Source organism: Falco punctatus (genome assembly GCF_963210335.1).
Source record: "Falco punctatus genome assembly, chromosome: 1".
In the NCBI taxonomy this organism is placed as follows: domain Eukaryota; kingdom Metazoa; phylum Chordata; class Aves; order Falconiformes; family Falconidae; genus Falco; species Falco punctatus.
In genome coordinates, this window is record NC_137580.1 from 119,757,594 (window position 1) to 119,780,830 (window position 23,237).

The window sequence follows — 23,237 nt, forward strand, 5'->3', positions numbered from 1 at the left end:
GGAAAGTGAAGGCGATCCTCTTCCCACACCTCTGCAGCAGCCAGATGACTCCAGGGTAAACACTGGCTGACTTAAACCAACATCGCTTCAGCTATCCCCTGCTACACATGTTGAATTAACAGGGTGGCGAATGCTCTGAGAAAATCAACAAGGCTGCTTTTTTTGCTGCTGTTGTTCATTTTTATTTAATTTTATTAGACAACTGCTTTCCATTATAAATAAATAAGGCATGAAGGTTCTCCATACTGTTACAGAGCTGGTAGCCACAGTCGTGCGTATGGCTCCTAATATTTCTTGAGTTTGGGGCCATAGGGCACCTGAAGATGCAGCGCGTGGAAGAGCGGAGTGGTTGGTGGTGGGTGGCTTGAGGAGGAGACCTCTGGAGCAGGTGGGGTTTGGGCATCGCACTCCTGCCAACTTACCGCCGTGGTACTCAGCTTAACAAAAGAAGGTATTTTGGGGGGTATTTTTTGGATTAATCCCATGTCGAGTGAAAGAAAGGTGGCTCCTCGTAACATCGAGGACCAAGACTCAGAGCATAATTACCTTTAAACAGTCTTCCCCCTCCAACGCCACCTTCTCATTTATTTTCTCGATGTTGCAAAAATCCCAACCGTTTACCCAAGATTTTGGGATGTAAGCTGGTGAAAATAGAATCCAAATCTGGCCTAAAGTTTCTCCAGGCAGGTACAGGATAGGTAGCTTACACTGAACTGCTCGATTTTTGTGGCTCAATGCTCAGGGTGTTGCCTAAGCTGTAATGAAATGCTGCTTCTCTGCCTAAAACAAGTGTCTGACCATTCAAGGTCAACATCTAGTCTGCGAAAAATGGAAACTGGTGATTCCTGAGACTGCAGTGGCCTTTTGGCTGTGTGTTCGCATGTCTGTGGAAGCAAAAGTGAGGAGATTGCAGTGCTGGCAAGTGAACTGGAACGTGAGAGGTGACAACCTTTGGAGACAGTGTCTCAGCCAAGAAAGCTTATTTTCAGCAGAAATCTGAAATCTGTCCTCTCGACTGGGGAGATGTTCAGAGCAAAAGTGTGGGGCAATGTGTGATCAGTGCTACTGCCGGCACCAGAGCTCCTGGCGCCGTAAGATGCTTTATCCCGCTTGCATGCGAGTCACTGGTAGTCAGTTTTGCAAGCCCATGCAAGCTGCATTTGAGGAGTTTGCTACAATGGGGCAATGACAACCTCTGGAAGAGCACAGCCCAGCGGGCTGCTACCCAGACTGTGAGATGAAAGCATGTCTCTGACACTGTAAAAGTACTTCTTCCCTAGCTTATGGGAAAGCCTTGGTCATTAAATTCCTACCAGGCACAATGCTTCACCTGGGCTGAAATACTGGGGCAGCTTTGAAGTGAGGAAATCCCAGATGCCTACGAAGTCTGGAGAGCATGGACTGGAATACTAAGCGATGCTGATGAAGACAGAACAATCAGTTTTATGTTTCTCTTCAAGTTTTTCCAGTTGCAATGAGCTTGCATTGTAAATAGCTGAAAAACCTGACTCATAAGAGAATGGCTTAAATAGCAAGAACGTACTGCCCTTTGGGGAAGGGGAAGGCGTAGACAGAAGTCTTTTGGGTACAAGCGTAGGTTCTTAGCCATAAAACCGAGGTGGAGGGCTGGACTGGTGTGCTGCAGCAGCCCCTGAAGTTCCGATGGCTTTTTGTTCTACTCTGAAACACTGCGCTCCAGCTGCGGCAGGATGCTGGAGGACATCCAGGCTTTTGCTTGCAGATAATCGGGCTGTAACACAAGCTGAAAAGGGTGGAGGAGGTGATCGCTTTTCTTTTTTTTTTCCTTCGTGGTGTGGTTTACGTTGCTGTTGTGATGTCTGGCAGCGGCAGTAACTCATGCAGAGATCCGTCATACAGTTTCTGAAATCCTCTAACTACAATGTACAATTGTCCCAACGAGTTGTCCAGAGCCCAAGCTTAAAAAAGTGAATTGAGTCTCCGTGACGTTTTCTTGCTCGTAGACCTCTCAAACCTTCAAAGCAGAGGGGCCACGTGGCATTTTTGGGGCTGAAGAGAAGACTGGGCTGTCGGAATTGCACGCGGGAGTTGCGGAGAGGCAGGGCTCATTTGCTGCTCTTGTTTTTCACCTTTGTGGCATTGATGTCTGCTTTTGTTTTCTGGATGCGGGAGAAGATCTCTTTAAAAAGAGCCTTGTACTCGGGCTGACTCTGCTCCAGCCGCTTGTCCACGGCTTCCACGTGTTTGCTGATGGTCTTCTCCATGGTTTTCCGCTCTTCCAACTCGTGTCCCTCACCTCGGAAGTCTCTGAAGGAGCTGTCGCGAGAGATGGGCCGGGACGTTTGGACCCCTGTGTGGCGCACACTGTCCTTGTGCTGCCGGCATTTGCTCAGGAGTTCTTCGTACTTCTCCAGCAAGGCATGATACTGCTCGTCCACCTCCCTCAGGATGGACATGCCCCGTTTGCGCACGTTGTTAGCGTGCAGCGTGTAATTGCCCTCGTGCCGGCTCACAGCATCCTTGGTCACGATGGCATTGAGGGCTGTGTCACTGCAACTTTTCCGGACAGGGTGGTTTGGGGAAGGTGTCATGGATGGCCCGTGACTTTTTCCTCCCTCCTCCTCGGAGAGGTCAATGTAGTCTGCTTCTGGGGTGTTATTCAGTGGCTCAAGGAGGGCCTCGGACAGGTTGTCTTCCCTGCTGAGCAAATACTTCTTGACCTGTTTCATCTGTTGTAGCTCTAGGAGCTCTGCTTCCAGTTCCTTGATGCGCAGTTTGCAGTTCTCCATCTCACACACCCGCTGCTCGAGGTCTGAGTACTCCTGAATAACAGAGGTGTACTCCCGCTCAACCCTCTCCTTCCGCTGCTTCTCCTGGTTGACTTGGGACCTCAGGGAGTTCACCATGGCTTGGAGGCGCTCGTTTTCCCTCTCCAGTGGCTTCTGGTTGAACTCTGTGGAAGAGCTGTGGACCTGGAATGCATCCTCATACCTGAAAGAGAAGAAAGACCCTTGAGAGAGTCTGACCAAGTGACAGTCCGTGAGGGACCTGTGTCGTCTTGGCATGTAAGTAATTCCACTGATGCCCAGAAAGGAGGAAACATGAGCTCATGGAGTGAGATACATCTGCTCCTGTGTGCCAGGAGACCACAAGGTGTGGCTGGGGCTCTTCTGGACCCTGTTCCAGAGAACCTGCACCCTCATTTGGTAACAGTGGTGAAAGACAGGAGGGAAATGAAACCCTAACAGGTAAAAGACTCATCTGGTTAATGATAAGCCATCAACATCGCTGTGAAGCAAGGATGAACGGTCAAGTGCTAGCAGTCTGAGCTGAAAGTAGAAGGCTTCGAGTTTTTCTTGCTAGAGGTCATCAGCTACTCACTGCATCACAGACTTCACCAACTACTCACTGCATCTGCCAGCAACCCCAAACCCCACCCAGCCAAAAACCAGAAGCACAGGCTCTGCTGTCCTGTGTCTGGGAGATGCTCCAGAGAGGGTGGGGGAAGATTTATACAGCAAAGGAGGCACACAGAGACTTTTGACAGTGTTGTGTCTTCTTCGCTGCCTGGGAAGTGATAATGAGCACTTCCCCCTTCCCTGACGTTGCTGTCAGGGAAATCAGATTTTCCTCCTCCTCAATGAAGTGCCCATGGCATCCTATCTGGGTAGAACAGATTGGAAGAGAGCAAGCACCGTGGCCTCCCCTGGAAGGCATGGCTGGTGGTGGTGGGTATTGAACAGATTTCCAAGTTACTGAAGGGCAGCCTGACCTTCAGAGCCAACTGCAGAGCTGCAAGCTGAACGGAGGTCCCGAGGCACCAGGGGGAGAGTGGGGCTGGGGGGAAAAGAACCACAGAGACATTAAGTGGATTTTGCTGGGGGTTAGATTATGGCCTCATAAACATCCCCGTTGCTGCTGCAGTAAAAGTGTCTTTTGTTCGTATCCTCTGGTAGAGGATGCTTTCAGTAACAAAGTTTATCGACCGCTTATCTATTTAAAGAAGCCTCTATTATGGACAAAGCTGAGCAAGAAATGCCCTCGCGAGGTCAGTGAATTAACACAGTGGCTGGGTTTTAAGGAGGATCAAGTGTGCAATAGTGCTGAAGGTGTTTGTACAGCATTCGGCAGCACGTGGCATACCTCAGTGTGTGACTGGTGCTCTGGGGGGGGAGGGGTGGTGGTACTGGAGTCATACAGGACAAAACGCACCATCTCAACTGGTTTCAGGAAGCCGGAGATGCTGGGAGGGAGCTGCAAAGGGAAAATGGGCTGTGCTGGATCAGGAAGGGAAGCTGCGTGGGCAGCTCGAGGTAAGGGTCCTCTTCACATGATGTGTTACTGGGTGGGCTGTACTGGGAGAGGCTGGTTTGAACTATCTAGAGCTCAAGCAATGCGTCCTGTCTGGCGTGTTTTCCTGCACAGCTCCCTGCCAACGTGCCAGGAGAGTCCCAGCCCCTCCAGACAGCATCTCTCCCCTGCAGCCTGGTGCAGTGCAGCTGCGTGAGGCGTCCAGGTCCTCCTGGGGGGCTATTCTTGCCCTCTGAAAAAAGAGCTTATTCGAGGGAGGAGGCTCTGCCCCAGGAAGGCTCTGCTTTGCCAACGCCACCTGATTAGGCAGGCGGGCAGGAGGTCCTCCCTCCACCTCCAGCACCGAGTTTCAGGCTCTGATGCAGAGCCTAGATCCCTGTGGGGGTTGGGGGGGACTTTTGCGCACACCCAGAGGGCATCACCCACCGCATCCCCTGTTCACGGGCAGAGGAGGCGGCGGCGAAGGCTGGAGGGGTTGCTGAAGGCAAGGCTGTGTACCTGGGGCTGGAGCAGAGCTCCTTAAGGCAGGGGAAGGTGTGGATGGTTCGGCGCCGTTCCCTCTTCTCCCGCCGAATGCGGAGCTGCTCCAAGCTCCGCATTTCCTCCACCTGCTTCTGCAGCTCTTCCACTTGGTTCTGCAGCCCCTCGATCGTTTCTGTCAAGCTGCAGAGAGAGGAGGGAGCACGGATGGGGAGTCAGGCACTACAGGGCCTTTAAAAGTGCTTTTTCCCTACAGAGAAAGCCAGTCTATGGGATGTGCTTCCACTTCCTAGCACGTGCCCTGGGAGTATGACAGTGCTTTTCAGGGCAGCGGTGGGGCTTTCTCTGCGTGGTTGCTCTTGAATGGGGGCGTTTGTAGAAAAGGGTGGGGGATTGAAACAGTGGCGAGGGATCGTACTAATTTGAGACCCTCTGTCCTCAAATTGGTTGGCTGAAACAGTCACCTCTGGGACATAAGCACTACCCTGGAATATTTCTGCACTAAAGGCAAGCAGGTGAGCTATTTACTCTCTTGTTTCTCCCGTAGAGATAAACACAGAGAGACCAGGCAGAGATTTCGTTTTGTTCTAGCTGTGAATGCAGTTTGTAAAACTTTCTGCTCTGAAACTCCACTGCACGGTCATTTGCAGAAGGTGCTGCATTGCAAGGTCTGTTGTTTCCAGACATGACCTTAATCATAGGCTTGTTTTAGGAAAGAAATACTATGGATAAACTGGTGTTTCTGTGTGGACTAGCCAGGGTTTCGTTAGATGCTGGATCTGTGCCTAGTGTTGCTGCTGGGCTGCGTGCTGGGGGCCTCCCTGATATGATTATGTGTCTCTTCTTCAAGGAAACACATCCGAGGAGAGGCTGCCATGCCTCTCTCCTGGCAGCTTCAGACATTCTTTTATCCAGCCCTCGTCCCAGGGGTGTCTGTGCTGTGGCTGACCTCTGCCAACCAGCATCGGTGCAAAAAGCTCGTGTTGTAAGTAGCTGCAAAACCCGACTGATAAGAGAATGGCTTAAATAGCAAGGACATGCTGCGCTTTGGGGCAGGGGAAAGGTGAGATGGAGATCTCTTTATCTGCAGTGGGAGGAGGGGAGGCCGTACCATTGGATCTTCTGTTGAGATGTTTTGCTTTCAAGCACAAGCTTCTGGTTAGCTAGCTCCAGGTCCCGTGCTGTCAGGTCCAGCTGCTCATAGACTTTTGCGTGCTGCTCGTTCATCTGCCGCAACATCTCTAGTTGCTTGGTCAGGTACTGCAAGAACAAGTGAAACAGAAACACTCCACATCCAACGTCCAGGTTGTTTCACAGGTTGTTTCTACAGCTTTTGCTTCCTCTGAGAACATGTTTTGTGGCTGATTTATCCTCTGCCCGGTTGAAGCTTCTTCCACAGTCGAAATATTCATACCCCTGCCCACTCTATATAGGTTTGTGTCTAAAATATGATTGAGCTTCCCCTGCCCTCTGTGAAGGGCAGTAACCTCAGTCTCTCTCTATTCAGCTGGTTTTTTATCCCCAGTACCCAAAGAAAGTTGATATCCCTGGGACTGCAACCCTTCACCAAAGCTGACTGAAATTGGCCAGTTGGTTACTGGATCGGCTGACAGATCGATTGCAGAAGCTGCGTTTCCTTGGGAATTCAGGCTAAAACTCTGAGTCCGTGAAATGTGAGGAGACCTGCCATTTCTGTGTGTTCACAGACCCCTTTCTGTGAGCCTGTCATCACAAGATTTTATCCTGCAAAGACTGGGAGAGGGGCATCTACCCAGATGATCACTCTTAGCTGGGACCAGACCCAAATCCTATAGCAGGCTTGCTTCTGAAGGGCTGCTGTAGGGGGTGGCTAAATCCATCTGGTGGATTCCTTGGACATCTGCTGTCAGATCCCTGCAGCCATCACATCTCGCTCTTGTGAACTTGCAGCCCTCCTCTGCCCTGCATCCTTTTAAATCAGGGGGGGTCCAATCTTTTTTAATTCACAGATCTCTAGAAGTTTTCCAGTGGATGAAAACCCTCCTGGCACAGCAGGTTTAAGCTTTTAAGATCAGTTCTGTGGGCTCTTAGAAATAACTGCCCTGATCCCAAAGGGTGCCTGAAACAGTGGTTTAGATTGCAGCCCTTGGAGAAAGAGCTATTTGATGCCTCTAACAAAGGGGGCTGTGTTATGGGGGTGCCGAGGGGCCAGCTGGGAACAAACGCGATTATAAATAACTGGAATCAAGGGAAAGCTGCAGCAGAGCAGAGCAATGAGCGTGAAGGCTGGCGGATGGGCAGGGAAAGTCCAAATGTGACCCAGATGCAACCTGGTGCCAAAATCTGGTGTGCACAGCTGGGTGGAGTGCAGGGATGTGAGAAGAGGGGAAAATACCAGTTAGTGGGGGAAAGGGACCCTCTCCGGGGCTGGTATGATCTTGACCAGACCTTACCCCATCCCGCTTCAGGCACATCCAGAAGATACTGTAACTCCTGTGCCCCACGGCACATCCCTTCTTCTCTGCTGGCATCTGAGCTGTTGGCACTGGTGGAAGCGCCCCTTCCCCATCATCGCCCTTAGGTGACAGTGGTGGCCGAGCAGCTCCCATCCCCACCCCTGGCCCCGCCGTGTCCCTACCTCGATTTCCTGCACTTGCTCCTCGTTGGTGGCGTACATCTGCTGCAGGGAGTCCTCCAGCTCTTTGTTGCGCTCCAGCAGCGTCTTCCCCAGCTCTGCGGCCAAATGCAAGTCTGAAAAGCAGACGGGAAAAAGCTGCTGCAGTTCCCGCAGCCCCACGGGTGGGTGCGGTGGGGTCCCCAAATGCCACCGTGCCAATTTTGCATGGCACTGGTTGTATTGACAAGCTTTGACATGGATGTACGCTTATGGGATATACAGGATCTGGCCTCTTTTCTTTTGCCAGGCTGCAGGAGCCAGGGGAGGCCAAGCTTGGGTTATCTGCAGCTCCTCCACGCAATGAGGATTTGGTGCCTACCTGACTGCATAACCCTTCTGCACCGCACTGCACACTGCATAGCCAGAATCAGGCCCATGAGGTTCGGCTGTGGCAGGTGCTCAGCATCTCCATCCCCTATCACCAAGACCTGTTGGGCTGAAAGGGGCTCAGCATCCATCGGAACAAGAGCAAGGCAAAGCCCCGTGGGACCCTGGGGATGCTGTGTAAATTATATTATTATCTCTAACGAAGGTTGTGCCTTGCCTCCCCTGTCAGCCTCCATCCATCACCCGCTAATAGACTGACACGAGTAATAAAACCATGCGTGGCCCGAGGGGGCTGGAAGCACCTTGCACATCTGCCATCCGGGCAGCACCGCATCGCCGGGTCTGTGGCTTTTTCCTTGGGGCTGCTCCAAGGTGAGGAGAAACCGCTTTGTGTTGACTCTCTGCCACCTCTAAACGCCCTTAGGAAGCTACTGAAGTAGTTGGACTTTAGGAGAACTGCGGGGAAAATGGACATTGACAGTGTAGTTGGTTTAAAATACTGGGGCTGCCTCCTGGGTAAGGAAAAAGCCCCAGGACCCTGTGAGTCCTGCACTGGCCAAAGCCTGAGCACATCAGGTGTTGCTGCTCGTGGGCCTGGGGTGGTACAGCCGGCTCTGATAACAGCCCTTGGCTTTCCCAGGAATGGGCTGTCATCTTAAAGCCTGACCTCCTATGAACATGAGGGTTTCTGGTTTTCCTGGTGCTTTTAGAGATGAGTTTCTAGCCCTTACAGGGGCAGACTGAAAATCTGGCCTTAAACCTTCAAAAAGATAAGAACACGCATCAGGACCTGTTTCATTTCTCTTTCTCTCTCTGGTATGGTTCTCATGCAGGTTTAGATAATTAAGGAGTGGCGATCCTGTAGTGTGCGAGGCGACCTGGGTCTCCTGCCCTGGCATTTTCTCAGCTCGTTGTAATGCTCCTCTCCAGTCTGCCACTAAGGATGTGTTTTGCAAAGGCTCTGCCGGGGCTGAGAGCAGCTATAATTTCTTCCAGTGACTGATTTGGCCATACAGTTGATTGGGAAAGAGGGATATCTGGTCACTAAGACCAGAAGAAGGGGCACCAGGTTGCTTACGGTGTATTCCGGCCCTGGGAAAATCACTGATCTCTCACACTTTAAGTGGCACATCACAACACTAGGCTCCCATTGACCTCTCGGACACCAGTGCTCGCTGGGAGGAGCGCTATTCCTGCTGTCAGTGCTTGGGATGGGGCTTTCCTGATGGATAACGCTGCACTGTGGGAAGTGCCGCTGTGTTACTAGTTTTTGGGTGATGGCCGTGTTTCTTTCCGTGTGGCTCCAGGGATGCTGGAAGGCTGGCTCCCCAGATGTCCAGCCAGCAGCTGCTCAGTGTGTCCTCAAATCTCCCCTTTACCATGGAAATGTTCTCTCCAGCTGTGGCCTGCATTGCAGGGTGTTATTCTAGGCTGTGACCTTTTTAATTACAATCCTCATCATTGCACAGTGACCTGGTCTGAGGGCTACGATTGCAGTTATCAGTGTAATCAAGATATTGGCACGTTTCCCTACGGACAGACTTCCTCCACCTATTTATTTATTTTTTCTTTTTTTTCCAAGCACCCAATTTCCCCAGTTTCCAAAGTGCCCTTGGGAGACTGAGCGTTTGCTACGCTAGCTGGGGACAGGGGAACAGCCAGATGCCAGCAGAGAGGGAGGACAATTTGTGCCTTTAAGCAGCTTGGGGCTGTATTTAATGGCATCGTCACCTTGCCAGAGCCTTGCTGGAGACCGGCACCCTGTAAATCGCATCCCTTGCAGTAAGCAGGACCCCGGCACAGAGGCGTGTAGCGAGAGGGCTCCATGCCGTGCTCCAGGTAATGAGGCAAGTGTGTCCCCGTCCCTGCGGATTACACCAGTGCTCTCCCACCATATGGCATCCAATTTAATCAGCTGGGGTTGAGTTAAGTGGATTAGCCAGTGCAAGATCCTGCATTGTAATTTAAGGGGCTCTGTCAGCAATAATTTAATGGGGGAAATGAGCAGCGTTTGGGGACAAGTGGGAAAGAGGAAAGAATGGGGCTGAGCTCTGAGGAGGAAATTGATTCTTCGTTTCCATTTTGAGCATAAGGGCCTGAGAGACTCCAGGCTTGAAGGACATGGGGGAATTGATTCTTTCAGTGTCTTTTAACTGCCTCAGCCATCGTCATGCACACACTCACTCACTTTCTGCCCGCCAGCCAGCCAAAGCATCCTCGGTAATCCTGTCTCATCCACCTGCCTTGTGCCCGAGTCCTCTTCCCCACCTGTTGGTCTCTCCCAGGCTGTGGGACTGCGGGGAGGGAGGGGATGCTGTGTGGAAGTGCATTAATGTTGTCTTTAAACCAGATCTCTCTCGATCTTTGCACTAATTGTGGCTCTGCATGGGCTGGGGGAGCACACGGCTCCCCTCCTTGGAGACCTCAGAAACCTGAGGCTGAATGTGAAATTTCAGTAGGTTGTTTGGGGAGAAAAGGAACTACTTGGGAATTTGGGGATTCCCCCTGCATAGCACTCTGGTTTCCCTACAATTTTTTGTATTCCTCTTTGCTTCTCCACTATCAGATCAGCCAGCCAGTGCTGTATGACTTGCCCTAATTTAGCAGATATGCTGATGCCTCCCTTCCCCCTCCCCTCTCGATGCAGAAAGAGAAATAAAGTAGAGGGGAGCGGCTGTGCTTCGTGTCCTCTCGATGTGCCCGATCCCTCTGCAGCATGCCTGCGCCAAGAGCACCACCGAGAAAAGGCCAGCATTCAGCTTTAAAAAATGGATGTCTTGGTGTTGCCCAAATCCGATTTGGGAGGGGATTGCAGATGCAAACTCTCCTGGGCAGCACCAGCTCGGTGCCCTCTGGCTCTCAGCACTGCAAGCGCTGACGTGACCCTTCTAATTAACACCGGCCAAGGAGACACCCTGTGTCCCCAAACAAAGAGCTGTGCATGGAGCAAAGCAGAGGGAGGGATGGAGGCTGCATCTCCCTGCAAGCTTCTGTGGGAAAGGCGCCTGAGCAAAGAGGGAGGAGAGGAGAAGAGAGACCATATGGTGGGAAGGGAGCGAGAGTTGAACACGAGCAGTGCTTGGTACAGGGGAGCATCGCTGGGCAGCTCATCAAGGAGGCAGCTGTCTGGAGCTGCGGAGATCATCTCCATTAGCCCAGCGCTAATTCTGCTAGCTCTGTGTCACTGAGGAAACTTGAAAAAAAAAATAATCCTCATCCAAAAGCTATAGCAGGTTGTCTTTGACTGAAAGAGGCTGATGAACAACCTGCAGGGTATTCCCTGCTGCAGCATCTTGTGGAAATGCTGGCACAGGCAGACGTGCTCTGCTTGGAGCTGCTGTGGAGCTGGGCGCTTCCCCAGCCGGCTCAGCCTTCGCAGCAGCTTGCAATGAGGTCCAAAGAGGGTTCGGAGCTGTTTCTGCCTTCTCAGTGCTGGCCTGCATCTGTCTGGGCAGAGCACTTTTTGTCATAGCTGCTCTCTGAAGGGGTTTTTTCCCCCCAGCATCTCCTGCTTGTGCCTTTGGGGGAGTGTAAGCCTAATGTCAAGCAGAGGAGTTTTTGGCTGCTCTCGGCACGATGGTGATCCAGTAGCTGTTTGGTTGGTCCTCATAAATACAGCTTTCTGGAAGAAGCCACCATCTGGAGCAGCTGCTATGGGCTTTCCCCTGTCGTCCCTCTTGGATAGCGGGATTCATGCGTTTAGGCTGTGAGAGAACGTGCCCGCTGCTCTGAGTGCAGGTGAGGGATGCTGTCCTTTGCTCCTCACCTTTAAATACACCAGCCCTGTCCCCATCCTGCAAGACAGGCAGGCTTGCAGGGGGTGACAGAAGTCCTTTGGCTTGTTGTGCCAAAAGGCAGGGGTTTATGGCACATGGATCCGCAGGTCCTTTTCATCTAAGCAGCCACGAAGGAATTACTTGTGGTCCCTTCCTAAAGGTGGGGCTGTGGAAAGGGCTGCTCCTCTCCTGCTGCTGCAGATGATGAATTCACCTGCTAAAGGGCGGAGAGGAGCAGCTATCAGAGCTCTGGTGTGGAGGTCTCTGGAGGAACTCCAGTGTGCTTGTTAGCTGATGGATGGGGTAGGTTGAGAGTTAAGAACTGATGTTTAATGCTGTTGACGTTTAATTTAATTGCATTTGCTGTCTGCTCCATTACACATGGGTATTTAGAGTCAAGGGTAGGTGCAATTATTCCTTTCAAAATCTAAATAAATGATGTTATGCTGGTTTACTGGAGGGTAGGGTGTACTTGCTCCTCATTTATTTTTCTTCTTATTGCAGGAGATTGTGTTATCTGGGTATATTATAATGAATATTGGCTTTAGTATATCACTTACTGCTGCTCTGTGATGGGTGGTGGAGGCAATCTATGTACTTAGCCCTTGTAAGCCTTTGCAATGGAAAGTGCTGGGATGCAGAGAAGCAACTGCCATCTGACAGCATCTCACAAGCAACCTGGAAAAGCCTTTTCAACATGCCCATTCCACAGATGCTAGTGTTTCCCATGGCTAGGCAGAGTTTTCAGAGAGCCACCAGTGTTACTGCTGAGGCGTGGATTCTCCATCCCTTTTACACTGGCATAACTCGAACATTGCTACCCAGTTCAGCTTTGCACTTGACGTTCTGTCTATTTTTCGTGGAGACCTGCCATTTTGGTGGAATCGGGTATACCACAAAGGCAGGGCTCGCTCTGTGGAGCAGCCTAATGCGGCAAGGGGGGGGAAGATGCCTCTGCCAGGGCTGGGTGAGAGCAGGCAAAGGGGGTGTGTGAAGCCCCTGGCAGCACAGCCACCTCCTCTCTCTTCCTCTCCTCATTTCAAACTGGTTCTAGCTGGGCTGATGTTGGTCACACAGGCATTTCTGTTAGCCTAATGAGATTTGCTGGATTTCTTGCTTGCTTTTTTCTTCCTTTTCTTTCTCTTGTGTAATCTGTTATGTATCCCTGGGCTGCCTTTGGCTTTGCAAGTGTCCCTGGTAGGGTGGGAGCTCAGGTGGTGGCAGAGAGAGGTGGTTTGCAGGGGGTCGAGGCAAGCACAGTGCAACGAGAGCAGCTCCCTCTGTGCTGTCTCTGGTCCCCTGAGCAAAATTGGCACCACCAAGGAGTGGAAAAGTCCGACAAGGGGCTGAGGGCTGCGATGTCTGTAATGTGCTGTGCTGCAGGGAAACCCTCCAGCCTCCTCAGCCCCTGCTGCTCCCTTCCTTGCCTTCTGTATTTTTCAGTCCTATGCAGCATTTCCTTTCTATCAGCTCTTCTTCTTTCATTCTTCTCTGATGCTCGTCAGGCTTTTTTGACTTAATTGATACTCGCCTTTTCTTTCTGCTCTCGTACCGTTCCGTGCCCCAAAGCCTCCCCTGTATGTTGACGTTTGAGACCTAGGATGGTTACCTCTGCTTAGAAGCTGTATGTGCCTATTCAAACACATTCAAGCAGTCCCGTCCCTGTGCCCACAGCAATCAATGTGCATTTTGCCAAGTTGTTAGAGCATGATAACACAAAGTATGTTATTAGACCATGGTTGGGGCCCCATCTGCGTCTTTCCCTGATGTTCTCTTATCTAAACAGCCTCAGTGCCTGTGTTTGCCTTGTAGGCTAAAACAGTTTCAAAGAGCTCGGTGACTGGCTTGGAGGCTTTCCTAGTGCACCTGGATCAGAAAGCGTCCTAAATAAACACATACAAGTGGAGTTCTTGAGGAGAAGCAGCGAGGAAAAAGGAGGGAGAAAGGAAGCCAGTGCTTTCCTGTGTGCACTCCTCCTCCGGGCAGCAAAGCTCTGACTAATTAATTATGTTGGGACGCAGAGAACCGTGAATAGAGGCTTTTACTCTTTTAAAGGTAAAGACACAGAAACATGGATTGCTGCCATGTGGCAATCTCATCTCCCCTGTGTGTTTTTGGGCAGGAGGTTGTTAACTGACCCGGGATGAACAAGGAGGATGAGCATCAGGGAGACTTTACATGTCTGCTGCTGCTGCACCACAGTACTGTGCACGTGCAGAGTCCCAAGCAAAGGCAACCTGTGAAGGACAGGTCATGTGTCAGGGAACAGTGCCCACAGCAATGGGCTGCCCCAACCATGTCAGCTCTCCAGCCCTGCTCATGCTCATACAATGTATTCTCCTACCCTGAGCCGTTGCCAGCCAGCCCTGCTGTCCTTGCTGCCTTCTTGCTGGGGGGGGGTGGGGGTGGGGCAGACAGGACCACTGATCCTGAGTGGTGTGGTCTCTCAGGGAGCAATCAAGTTCCAGCACAACTGTCATCTGCAGCTGCAGCATCCCCCAAGATCACTGCCAGCACTGCGGCTGCTGGTTACTCCTGTTTGCTACCTCTCATGGGCCAGAGGCATGTAGGTACAGAGAATATCCATCTTCCACAGTCATGTGTTAAAGCTAAATGCAGAAAACAGCCTGACCCCCTGCAGCAACACTAAAAACCCACACACCTCTTCTCTGGCACCCCCTCTGCTCGGCTTTAAAGTGTATCATCATGCACGCTGCTGCCCTGTTACTGCTCCCTTCCCATCCACTGCTGGGAAGTGCTCTGAAGCCCTGTGCCTCGAGGAGCACCTCACACACAGCCCAGCTGCCTTGTGCCTGACTCTTGGTACTGGCTGGAGATGCTGCCCATGTAGCAAGAGGTCCTGACCTCAGGTGAGTGATCAGTGCCACTTGTGGAGCTACGCAGGAAGAACACAGTGCTGTAGCCTTCCAGTCTGAGTTTGCAAGGAGAGGGAGTGATGAAATACTTGATGTACTCTCAACATGGTGTTATTTATGTCCATCACTAGTCCTGGGCAGGGTGCAGGGCAATGCCTCTTTCAGGAGCCCAACACCAAAACCAGTGCTCCTGAAGCAGCTCTGCTGCAGAGACTGATGCTCAGGGGGATGCACTGCACTGCTCCTTGCTCTGCCTCTTCCTGCAGAGACCAGTGCTCAGCCACCGCCTCCCAGTCTAGCATGTCTTCCCAAAACTCAACACTTGCTTGCAGGCCAAGAAAACTTGGAGGACAGCATAATAATGTCCTAGCTCCCACTGCCATCGCTGCAGCTGCGTAATTGGAAGAGGTCATCAGGAATCTGGATACCACACGCTTGAAGGACTGAGTTCTTCAGGGAGGAGACCAGTTAACTGAGTGGTGCCAGGGCAGCTGTGCTGCACATGGGATAAACTAGAGTGGCTTCCCAGAAGGCTGCAGAGGAACAGGCTGTTTAAACCATGAAAAGAACTGTCACCTTTTGGAGAGAAGGTCTACAACTGTTTGTTAAATGCGCATGGAAGAAAAGACAAAGTACAAACTCTAACATACAATCATTTTAAAATTCCCAGCTGTGCAAAGACTGGCAGTTGTGTAACATCTGGTCTCACTCCTTCAGGGTATTTTGTATTGGGGATACTTTCCTAAATTCTTGGCCCACATAAGTATGTTTGAGCACCTTAAGCAGAAACTTTGGAAGCCCTAGTGATGCGTTTGGTGTGAGCACACAGATCTATTGGAGTTAGGTGAGGTGGGAATATACCACCGTGCTGCTCTGGGAAAAGCCTTTTAGTAAAGGTGGAGTGTGTGCGGGAGTCAGCAAGCCATGCGTGAGCAGGAGCAGGAGCAGACTCTGGTGCTGTCACAGCTCTGAGCGGTTCCTGACTGTCACACTGAGTCAATGCATCTGCTCGGTCACCATCCAGCGCTGGCTGGCACAGGAGAAATGGAAGAGGATTGGGAAAGGGTGGGGGTGGGGGGCCAGGCTCCCTGTGCAGGGTGTTAGCGGCTGGTGCCTTGGCTCCCGGTCCCTGGGCGCAGGGCTGCGGTGGGGGAAAGTCCTTCAGGGCTCGGACCGTAAATCCTTTGCACATGGCCTTGCCAAGGAGAAATGCCACTGTTAGCTGATTGTTTCAGGATGGGAGATATGGAAAACTCTGATTTATTTTGCCAGTTTTCCTTTTGCCTCTCCTTTTCTTCGCCCAGCAGCTCCTCTGATTCCGCTCCCTCCCACAGCTGGAAGTATGTGCCTGAGGGTCGGCGGATACAGAAAGGAGCTTCTGGAACAGATTAGGAGGGAGATCCTGGAAGCTGCTGTGTGGGGCTCTCTTACGCCCCTTTTTCTTGCTGTCTTCACATAACAGGGGAAATATTATTCTAGGAAAATACATATATTATTTTTTTCCTTCCCCCCGCCCCAATTTGGTGGCTTTCATCCCTTCCTCAGACTAACCTAAATGTCATCTTATTTCCTTGTCTCCTGTGACTTTTCTAGTCCCTCTTACCATTCCCAAGCAGCTCAGCAATTAGTCGCTGAAAACTTTCCGCTGCCATAGGTGACCTGCTGTACTGCACTGCTAAATAAGTAAGTGGCTCAGCTACTGCAGGCAAAACTCTGTCCTCCTGGCTTGCCGCTGGGGAGGAAGGACAGCGAGTTAACCACTGCGCTCCTGAAGGACAGGCAGGCTGCGTGGCTTCTCCCCGGAGCTGAATGCTGGGATAAGTGCATCATGAGGGACAGAATTCGCGGTACCACCTGCTCCCCAGTGCAGTGAATCCTTTGGGCAAAGCCCACCGTGAGTTGCAGTTCCATGGGCCACCCCACACAGGCTGGGTGATGCAGAAATCCCAGCACTGATCCCCTGGGTTTACCTCAAAGTCAGGAGCCTGTCACTGGAGCACTGGTGACCCTGTGTCTTAACGGATGAGTTTGGAGTGGTGCAAGCTCAGCACCTTGTGTCGTTTTCCTTCTTAGCATGCAAGAGATCAGATGCTTGGCAGGAAAAGGAGGAATTAAAATAAGATCCTTAAATCTGGAGACCTTTAGAGGTTACAGCCGTAAAGTCCTAAGCCTGCATTGCAGATGGGTTGGCCCAAAAGTTTCTATGGCTGCCCAGGAGGAGAGGACTACCAGTCCTGCAGTGGCAATGAGATGATGTGCTGGTTCTTGTACTACTTTTGCTGCTGCCTAACTCAGAGCAGTGCAAGGCCGTTTTATTTACACCGCAGGAATCACCCCAGCACTTAGGCTGTATTTAGGCTCCAGATTGCAAGGGTGGCTTTGAGAGCTCTCCTCTTCAACTGTGCCCTGCTCTTTGGCTTAGACCTGAATGCTGGCAGGGAGGCCGGGAGGCTGGGAAGATCAGGGAATGCAGCGGAGTGATTGCAAGGACTTGCCTTGGGAGATTGCTGTGGGGGAGGTGAAGGCTGGAAGTGGCTGGCAGAGATAGCTGCTGGGTTTGCTCTCTGCTCTGTTTGGATCCAGATGTGATTAAGCTGGCATGCAGCCGTTCTGAACACAAATGCTTCTGATGAACAGAAAAGGTGTCCCCACTTATCCCCAGCTCAGAGTCTCTAATTTTAGTTCATTCATTCTCTCAGGGTCTGGCTGGATGTACACCCTGCGCACAGGGGATGACGCAACTCTGGCCACATCATCAGTTCTCAATGGCTGGAAAAAGGTTCACCATCACTGTACTCTGGTTTTAACACTTAGGGGCACAGATTCCCCAGCCCATGGAAGGTGAGGCTGTGGCTTGAACCAAAGCAGCGCTGACATGTACTCGTGCTTAGGAAGCCTGGCCATAAGCAAAGCCATGCTACCAAGCAATCAGAGCTCCATTTTTAACACCTTCAAATCAGAAAGCCTTCTCAGAGGGAATATCATAAGAATGAAACACCTCAGAGGACACCACTACTGTTTCCATGTCACTGCTAAGTATGCCGGCTGGGATTTGAGTCTCTGCTTCTGTATACTAAGGCATCTTGGTTCAATGTCTGGAGGTACAATGTCTTGGTACAAAGCCACGGAGGCTTACAGCATGCTAGGAAACAGGTAAAGGAGTCTGAAAGGCATCAGCTTCATTTGAATGAGGCTGGAAGGGGCGCTTCAGGGGAAAAAAGAGCAATTGGGGTTTTATCTTCTTGAAAAAATTAGTTAACTTCAGCAAGTTCACCCCCTGTGGGGGGGTGAGGAGGAAAGTAACAGGTGCTCAGAGTGGAGCTGGAGGCATGGTTTCCTCTGTGGTGCTAAAATGGTTAATTAACATAATCATCACAGAGCTCCCAGTTAAGCCATCTGTTGCTTAGCAAACAGTTTTGGATGTAAATGTAATAAATATTTGATGATGCTGTGAAATGACGACAAAGGCCCAGCAACCAGAAGAACCTTCTCTGCTCTCCTAGCTTGGGTTGTTTCTTGCTTCTCCCACCCCTCACTCCTAAGGAACAGTCTTTAAGCCTGTGGTTTTGTCCTCTGCCGTCCTGGCGCTGCTGCCAGGCGTGGGTTTCTGTGCGACCCTGGCCTGTTGGCATGCCGATCCTCTTAGTAATGCTGGCCCACAACCGCCTCACAATCGTGCTACACTGGATGTCTTGCACTGTGCCTCCACCCCTCATTTCTAAACCAACAGCTTCACAGCTATTGCTGTCACCAAAGACCTCCAGATACTGCCACACTGTAATGCAAAGGCGCAGTGTATGTGGACAAAGTCTAGCACTGTCCTTCATGATGCTTTGTGCATCATGCAAATTAATTACGGTTGTAATTACCCCGTAGGACCTTTCCAGTTGGCTGATTTTAGTTAAAGCCTTCCCCATCTCTCCTTCTGAGTTCGTGCGAGCTGGTGCAGCCCCCATTCATACAGGAGGCTGCAAACCCCGCAGCTGGGCTTTGTTTTGGGTCTGTGTCCTGCATGTGCTCAGAGGTGGAGTCCATCCCCAACATCAATCCATTATCTGAAGGCAGTTATTCTGCATTTACGCTGCCGGGACAGAGCTAGGAACCTGGCCTGCAGTGGGAAGGTGGTTTTATTGCTTCGAGCCAGTTGTACGGTGCCAGTGCTGACTCATGAACCTGACACCAGGGACAGCGTTAGGCTAAAAATCAATTGGTCCCACGTTGTTCAACACTCCTTATATTCATCTGTAGTTCTGCTGTTCCTCAGCCTGTGTCCTGCCCCTGGACCAGTGCCCAGGCCCCTTGTGAGCCATGGGAAGACGTCACCCAGAAATGTGAATTTCTGAGCATTCAAAGGCTGCACTGTTTATTCAGCTGATAGCTCCATCTCCATGCTCTGCCCCGGGTTAATTTGAGCGTTGTGTTTCAAAGAACCGGGGCCAGTACCCTGCGGTCGATACTTCCTGTTAACTGAGAAATTGGGGTTAAACCCCAGCTGCAACAATCCCTTGGGGGGCTGGTTATCATTCCTTGCTGGGCCTCTGCCCTGCAGCTGAAGTTGTGTAAACTTTAAATCGTGACATAATGTGCTGGAACTACAGTGGGTAGAGGAGCTGCAGCTGGACCATACGTCCCTGCTGACAGTCAGCTGTCTATATAACTGTTCCGTACCTATAGTGCGAGGCGGCCGAGGGGTACTGTATTTAGGTAGGAATGATTTTTCCGCTATGTGTTGACAAAGTTCAGTTCATTCCTGGGCCACTGGCTGAAACAGAACTTCTTCCAATTATTTACTTACTGCGTGTTAACTCAAAATATTAAGATAAGCAAAATAAAATAAAAAAGAAGCCCCAAATACCCACAGCTGCCAACTGTCCAGCCTTAGGATAAACATTACATAGAACTAGTGCAAATACAGGTACAGATACTTCAAAACAAACTACACAAATGTGTGTTTATAATTCCAACAAGGTTATTTTTGCTCTTTGAAACTTGGCCTTGATTTTTTTTTCCCTCCTTCTCAATTTCTCCTGCTCTCATGGCTGATTGGTAAAATCTCCAGAAATAATTAGGTGACTTAGAAACTGAAGGTCCCTTTGGATTTGGGCTTGGACAGCAAAAGCTTTTGAGAGACACTTTCAGCATCCTCAGCTTAGCGACACATTATTTCCAATGTATTGATTTCTAACTAGTGTGCCTGCTAACTCTACCTGCAACTGCTCTGAGAAGAAAGCAATGTCATAACTACCCGTGTGTGATTCTGCCTGCAGTAAGTTTTCTGGGGAACCAGCTTCCTTGTGGATCACCGAATTTTTGACCCCGCTGATGCTCAGGATAAATCTGGGCTTCCCTGCCTCTAGCCGTCGGGTTTAAACTTCCCACCGCCAGGACAGCGGCTTGGAGCAGCAGAGCTGAGATTTCCACGGAGCTGCTGCTGCAGGATGAGGCGGTGGCTTTGCCAAGGAAATATGAGTCTTGAGAGAAGGTATCCCACCCTCCCGTACCTGGGATTTACCCCTTTTCCTGCCCCCGCATCCCCCTGGCCCACCATCCCTGGCAGCTTGCTGGGTGCTCCCATCCTTACCCTGCTCCAGGTCCTGCTGGTCGTACCAGGGCTCCTCTTCCTCGCTCTGAAACTCCTCCATCCTGTCGGCGCTCAGCATTTAGCACCAGCGGCCTGGGGAGACGCGCAGCATCCGCCACAGGGGACCCCGCCGCCGCCGAAAATGCGGAGCGGGGATGGATGCGGGGATGCGGGCGGGGATGTGGGCGGGGATGCGGCCTCGATGCCCCGGCCGGGCCGGGAAGGGGGGTGGCACGACGTGGCACCCAGCGCCTCGCCGCTGCCCGGGCTCTGCCTGCCCGGGGGGGCGGCTTCCTCCTGCCGCCAGGGCCGGGGGAGGCTCGGGAGGGGGGATGCAGCGGGGACGTGGCGGCCGGGGCGGGGGGGCACGGCTTGCACGGTGCGGGGGGATGCACAAAGGAAGGAAGAGGGCCCGGCGCAGCCAGACAGATCCTCAATCCGCAGCTCGGTGGAGACCTCTAGCATGGAAATGCTGCAAGGAAACCCGGCGAGAGGGAAGGGGGAGGCGAGAAGAGGCCGGCCGCCTCCGCCTCCTCCTCCTCCTTCTCCTCCTCCTCCTCCTCCGCTTCGCCCAGCCCTGCCGCGGGCAGCGGGGCGGGCAGGGGGCTACAGGCAGCGGGGATTGGGGTGGGCAAGGTGGGGATGACCTGCAGCCCCCCTGCCGTGATGCCTCCAGCTGGGTCCAAGCACCCCTGGGGAGGTCAGCCAGGAGCAGGGCTCGCTCCAGCGCTGGCTGGGATGCAGAGGGTGTCCTGGCCTTGCCATGGGCTTCTGGGTGACCTTGGGCGAGTCTCAGGACCCTTCAGTGGGGATGTCGGTGCCTTCTCTGCCCTGGTGGGTTTGGATGGGTTGCTCTTCAAGATGAGGGTGTTTCCAAGCTCTCTAGCTGGGGCTGTGGAGGGGGAAGCCCCACACCAACAGCCCCATAGCATCACCTCAGTGCTGTGTCTTCCTTAGCTCTGCCTCCAATTCTGTTCTCTCTGATTTGCCCCTTGATGAGAAATTGGTGCTTCTGATGCTCTCTTACTTTTGAGGACAAACTCTCATGTCTTTCTGAAGAGTGGAAGGAGCTTAAAATTGAGGGAAATGAGGATTTGTAGAGTCCTGAGGAGATGTCTGTGACATACAAGTTCAGAAAAGACTTGGGATTCTGGTACTCGCTTTGCAGCTTAAGGGAATGAGGGTTAGAGAAGGTCATCTTTCTCCTACTTGCTAGAGTGGAGATTGGTCCAAGGGGGGTTATTTATCCTTGTCAGCCCTGGAATCCATCAGAGAATCAAAGGTCCAAATTAAGTCATGTGACAGTGGGTTTATGTGGTGGGTTGAGGTTTTTTTGCCTTCTGTGCAATGAAACTCCCTGGATTTACGCTTGATTGCATTACCTTGCAGTGGTGCCTACAGAAAAGGCAATATAAGATGTTTACACAAGAGCAGCAGACTGTGCATCCAGAAAAGATGGGATCTGTGTCAGAAAACTCTATCCAATCCAGCAGTGACAGGCAGCTGAGAGCCCCTGGGTGATTAAAGCAATGGCTGGTGCTCAGCTCTCACATACAGCAGTAGAGGAGAGAGATAAAGCAGGGAATAAGAGAAACGTAGACGGTTCCTCTCCTCTTCTCTCCTCATAGACCTCTCTATAACCATCTACATATTTCCGAAATTCAGTGACTGCCTGGAAAGCCTTCTGCCTTAATGTCATTGCAGACCAGGATGGAGGAGTCTCCTAGAAGAGCATGGCGTTTATAACTCAGCAAAGATAATCAAGCACTTTTGGTATATCTGGAAGAAAGCCATGTCTGACTGGCTCCTAGATCTTTTTCTGAGCAGTTTTATTATAGAAATGGGGGCAGGGAAGAACCTTAATTTTCTCATGCCTGTCAGTGTTGGAAGAGACATTTGTCCATAATAACATGCTTTAACTTTTGGTCAGCCCTGAAGTGGTCAGGCAGTTGGGCTAGATGATCACTGTAGGTTTCTTCCAGCTGAGCTATTCTATTAATTGTGAAAAAGAATTGCCTGTGAAAGGTATTCTGTCCCTAACATAAATTATTATCATTTATCTGTGTAGTGTAGCCACAGTGAGTGATTAGATGCAAAGCCCTAGCCTGTTTGGCAGCAGCAACCTGGTGACATGATTTTGTGGAAGTATTTTTTTCCTGTAGATTTTACAAGAACGTCTCAGATCTGACCTGTCACTCGATATAATCAAACATTGGTGATTTCTGTAGAGGTTATATGCGAACAAATGAGAATTCCCACAGCCTGCCCCAGCTGGGGAGTCAGCACATTGCTTTTCTTTGGCGAAATGATCAGAATTACCTCATTTCCTCTGAAGAAAGGAGGTTTGCAGAGCTGAGCATGTGGAATGCAACTCAACACCACCAAAAAGACCTGCTTGCGTTTCACAGAGCTGCTCAGCGCAGGAAAACAGTGAGACAGCTTCAAAGGCAACACTGAATTGCCTCAAACAGCTGCTTTGAGGTGCTTAGTGAAGGCCAAATCCTGAATTCTCAGTCCCCAGAGTTATAAAACATCCTCCCCTCACAGGTGGGTAGAGTTTCGTTAGGGTTAATGGGCCACCACATGCAAGGAGCTTGTTACCAGGTGCTTGCACAGAGTACTGGTTAAATCCTGCTGGCTCCTGGCCCTTGGGCTGACCTAGGAGTAGGGAGAGGCCAGAGCTGGCTGTGTCCCACCACCCCTCCGGGCTACCTGGGTTCAAGGCCAGGTGGCCGGGCTCTCCAGCGGTGGCTAGATGGAGCTGTCATGGGGCTTGTGCCGGAGAGTAGCCGAGCGAAGGGGCTTCAGGGGACGCAGGCTGTGGGCAGAGCAGGGGAAAAGGCGGCAAGATGGTGGCAGGGGAAGGTGATGGGGGGAGAAGGCAAAGGTCAGGGGAGCACAGGAGGGGGCTGTCAGGGAAGGCGAGAGGGAGCCCAGGCCAGAGGAGAGAGCGAAGGGCTGGAGGACGGCAACCTGAGGGAAGCCATGCTCTGCGGTGGGCCCTCAGGGAGAGGGGCGACAAGGAAGGGTGCAGGGGGAGTACGGCCATGGGGGAGTGAGGTGTGGGCAGAGTGAGGGGGAAGGGGCGGCAGGCGGGGATGGGGATGGAGGAGGAAGGTGGCGGTGGAGTGGGGAGGGCAGGGGCGGCCTGGCGGAAGGTGAGAGGGAAGGGGCGAGGTGGGGAAGGGGCGGCAGGTGGAGATGGGGATGGAGGAGGAGGAGGAAGGTGGCGGCGGGGCGGGATGGAGGGC

The 23,237-nt window shown here is 51.7% G+C and overlaps 2 protein-coding genes across 3 annotated transcripts in view; both read right to left on the reverse strand.

The window, feature by feature from the left end:
- NUP85 (nucleoporin 85) overlaps positions 1-23,237 on the reverse strand; it is a 246,140-nt gene that overhangs the window by 112,700 nt on the left and 110,203 nt on the right. The gene's annotated exons all lie outside the window — the stretch shown is intronic.
- On the reverse strand, positions 158-23,051 carry CDR2L (cerebellar degeneration related protein 2 like). Its single transcript, XM_080389527.1, has 5 exons — positions 19,987-23,051; positions 7,388-7,500; positions 5,882-6,030; positions 4,789-4,953; positions 158-2,970 (listed from the first exon to the last, which is right to left on the reverse strand). Exons 1-5 carry the CDS (start codon positions 20,063-20,065, stop codon positions 2,085-2,087), a joined length of 1,392 nt encoding a protein of 463 aa, XP_080245653.1. The 5' UTR covers positions 20,066-23,051; the 3' UTR covers positions 158-2,084.

Excerpts from the sequence above, each read along its gene's own strand:
- CDR2L (XM_080389527.1), bottom strand. The coding sequence starts at position 20,065 with ATGCTGAGCGCCGACAGGATGGAGGAGTTTCAGAGCGAGGAAGAGGAG. Across the intron at positions 6,031-7,387 it reads AGCAAGTGCAGGAAATCGAG|TACCTGACCAAGCAACTAGA; the intron begins GTAGGGACACGG and ends TTGTTCTTGCAG. Across the intron at positions 4,954-5,881 it reads TCTCAACAGAAGATCCAATG|CTTGACAGAAACGATCGAGG; the intron begins GTACGGCCTCCC and ends CTCTCTCTGCAG.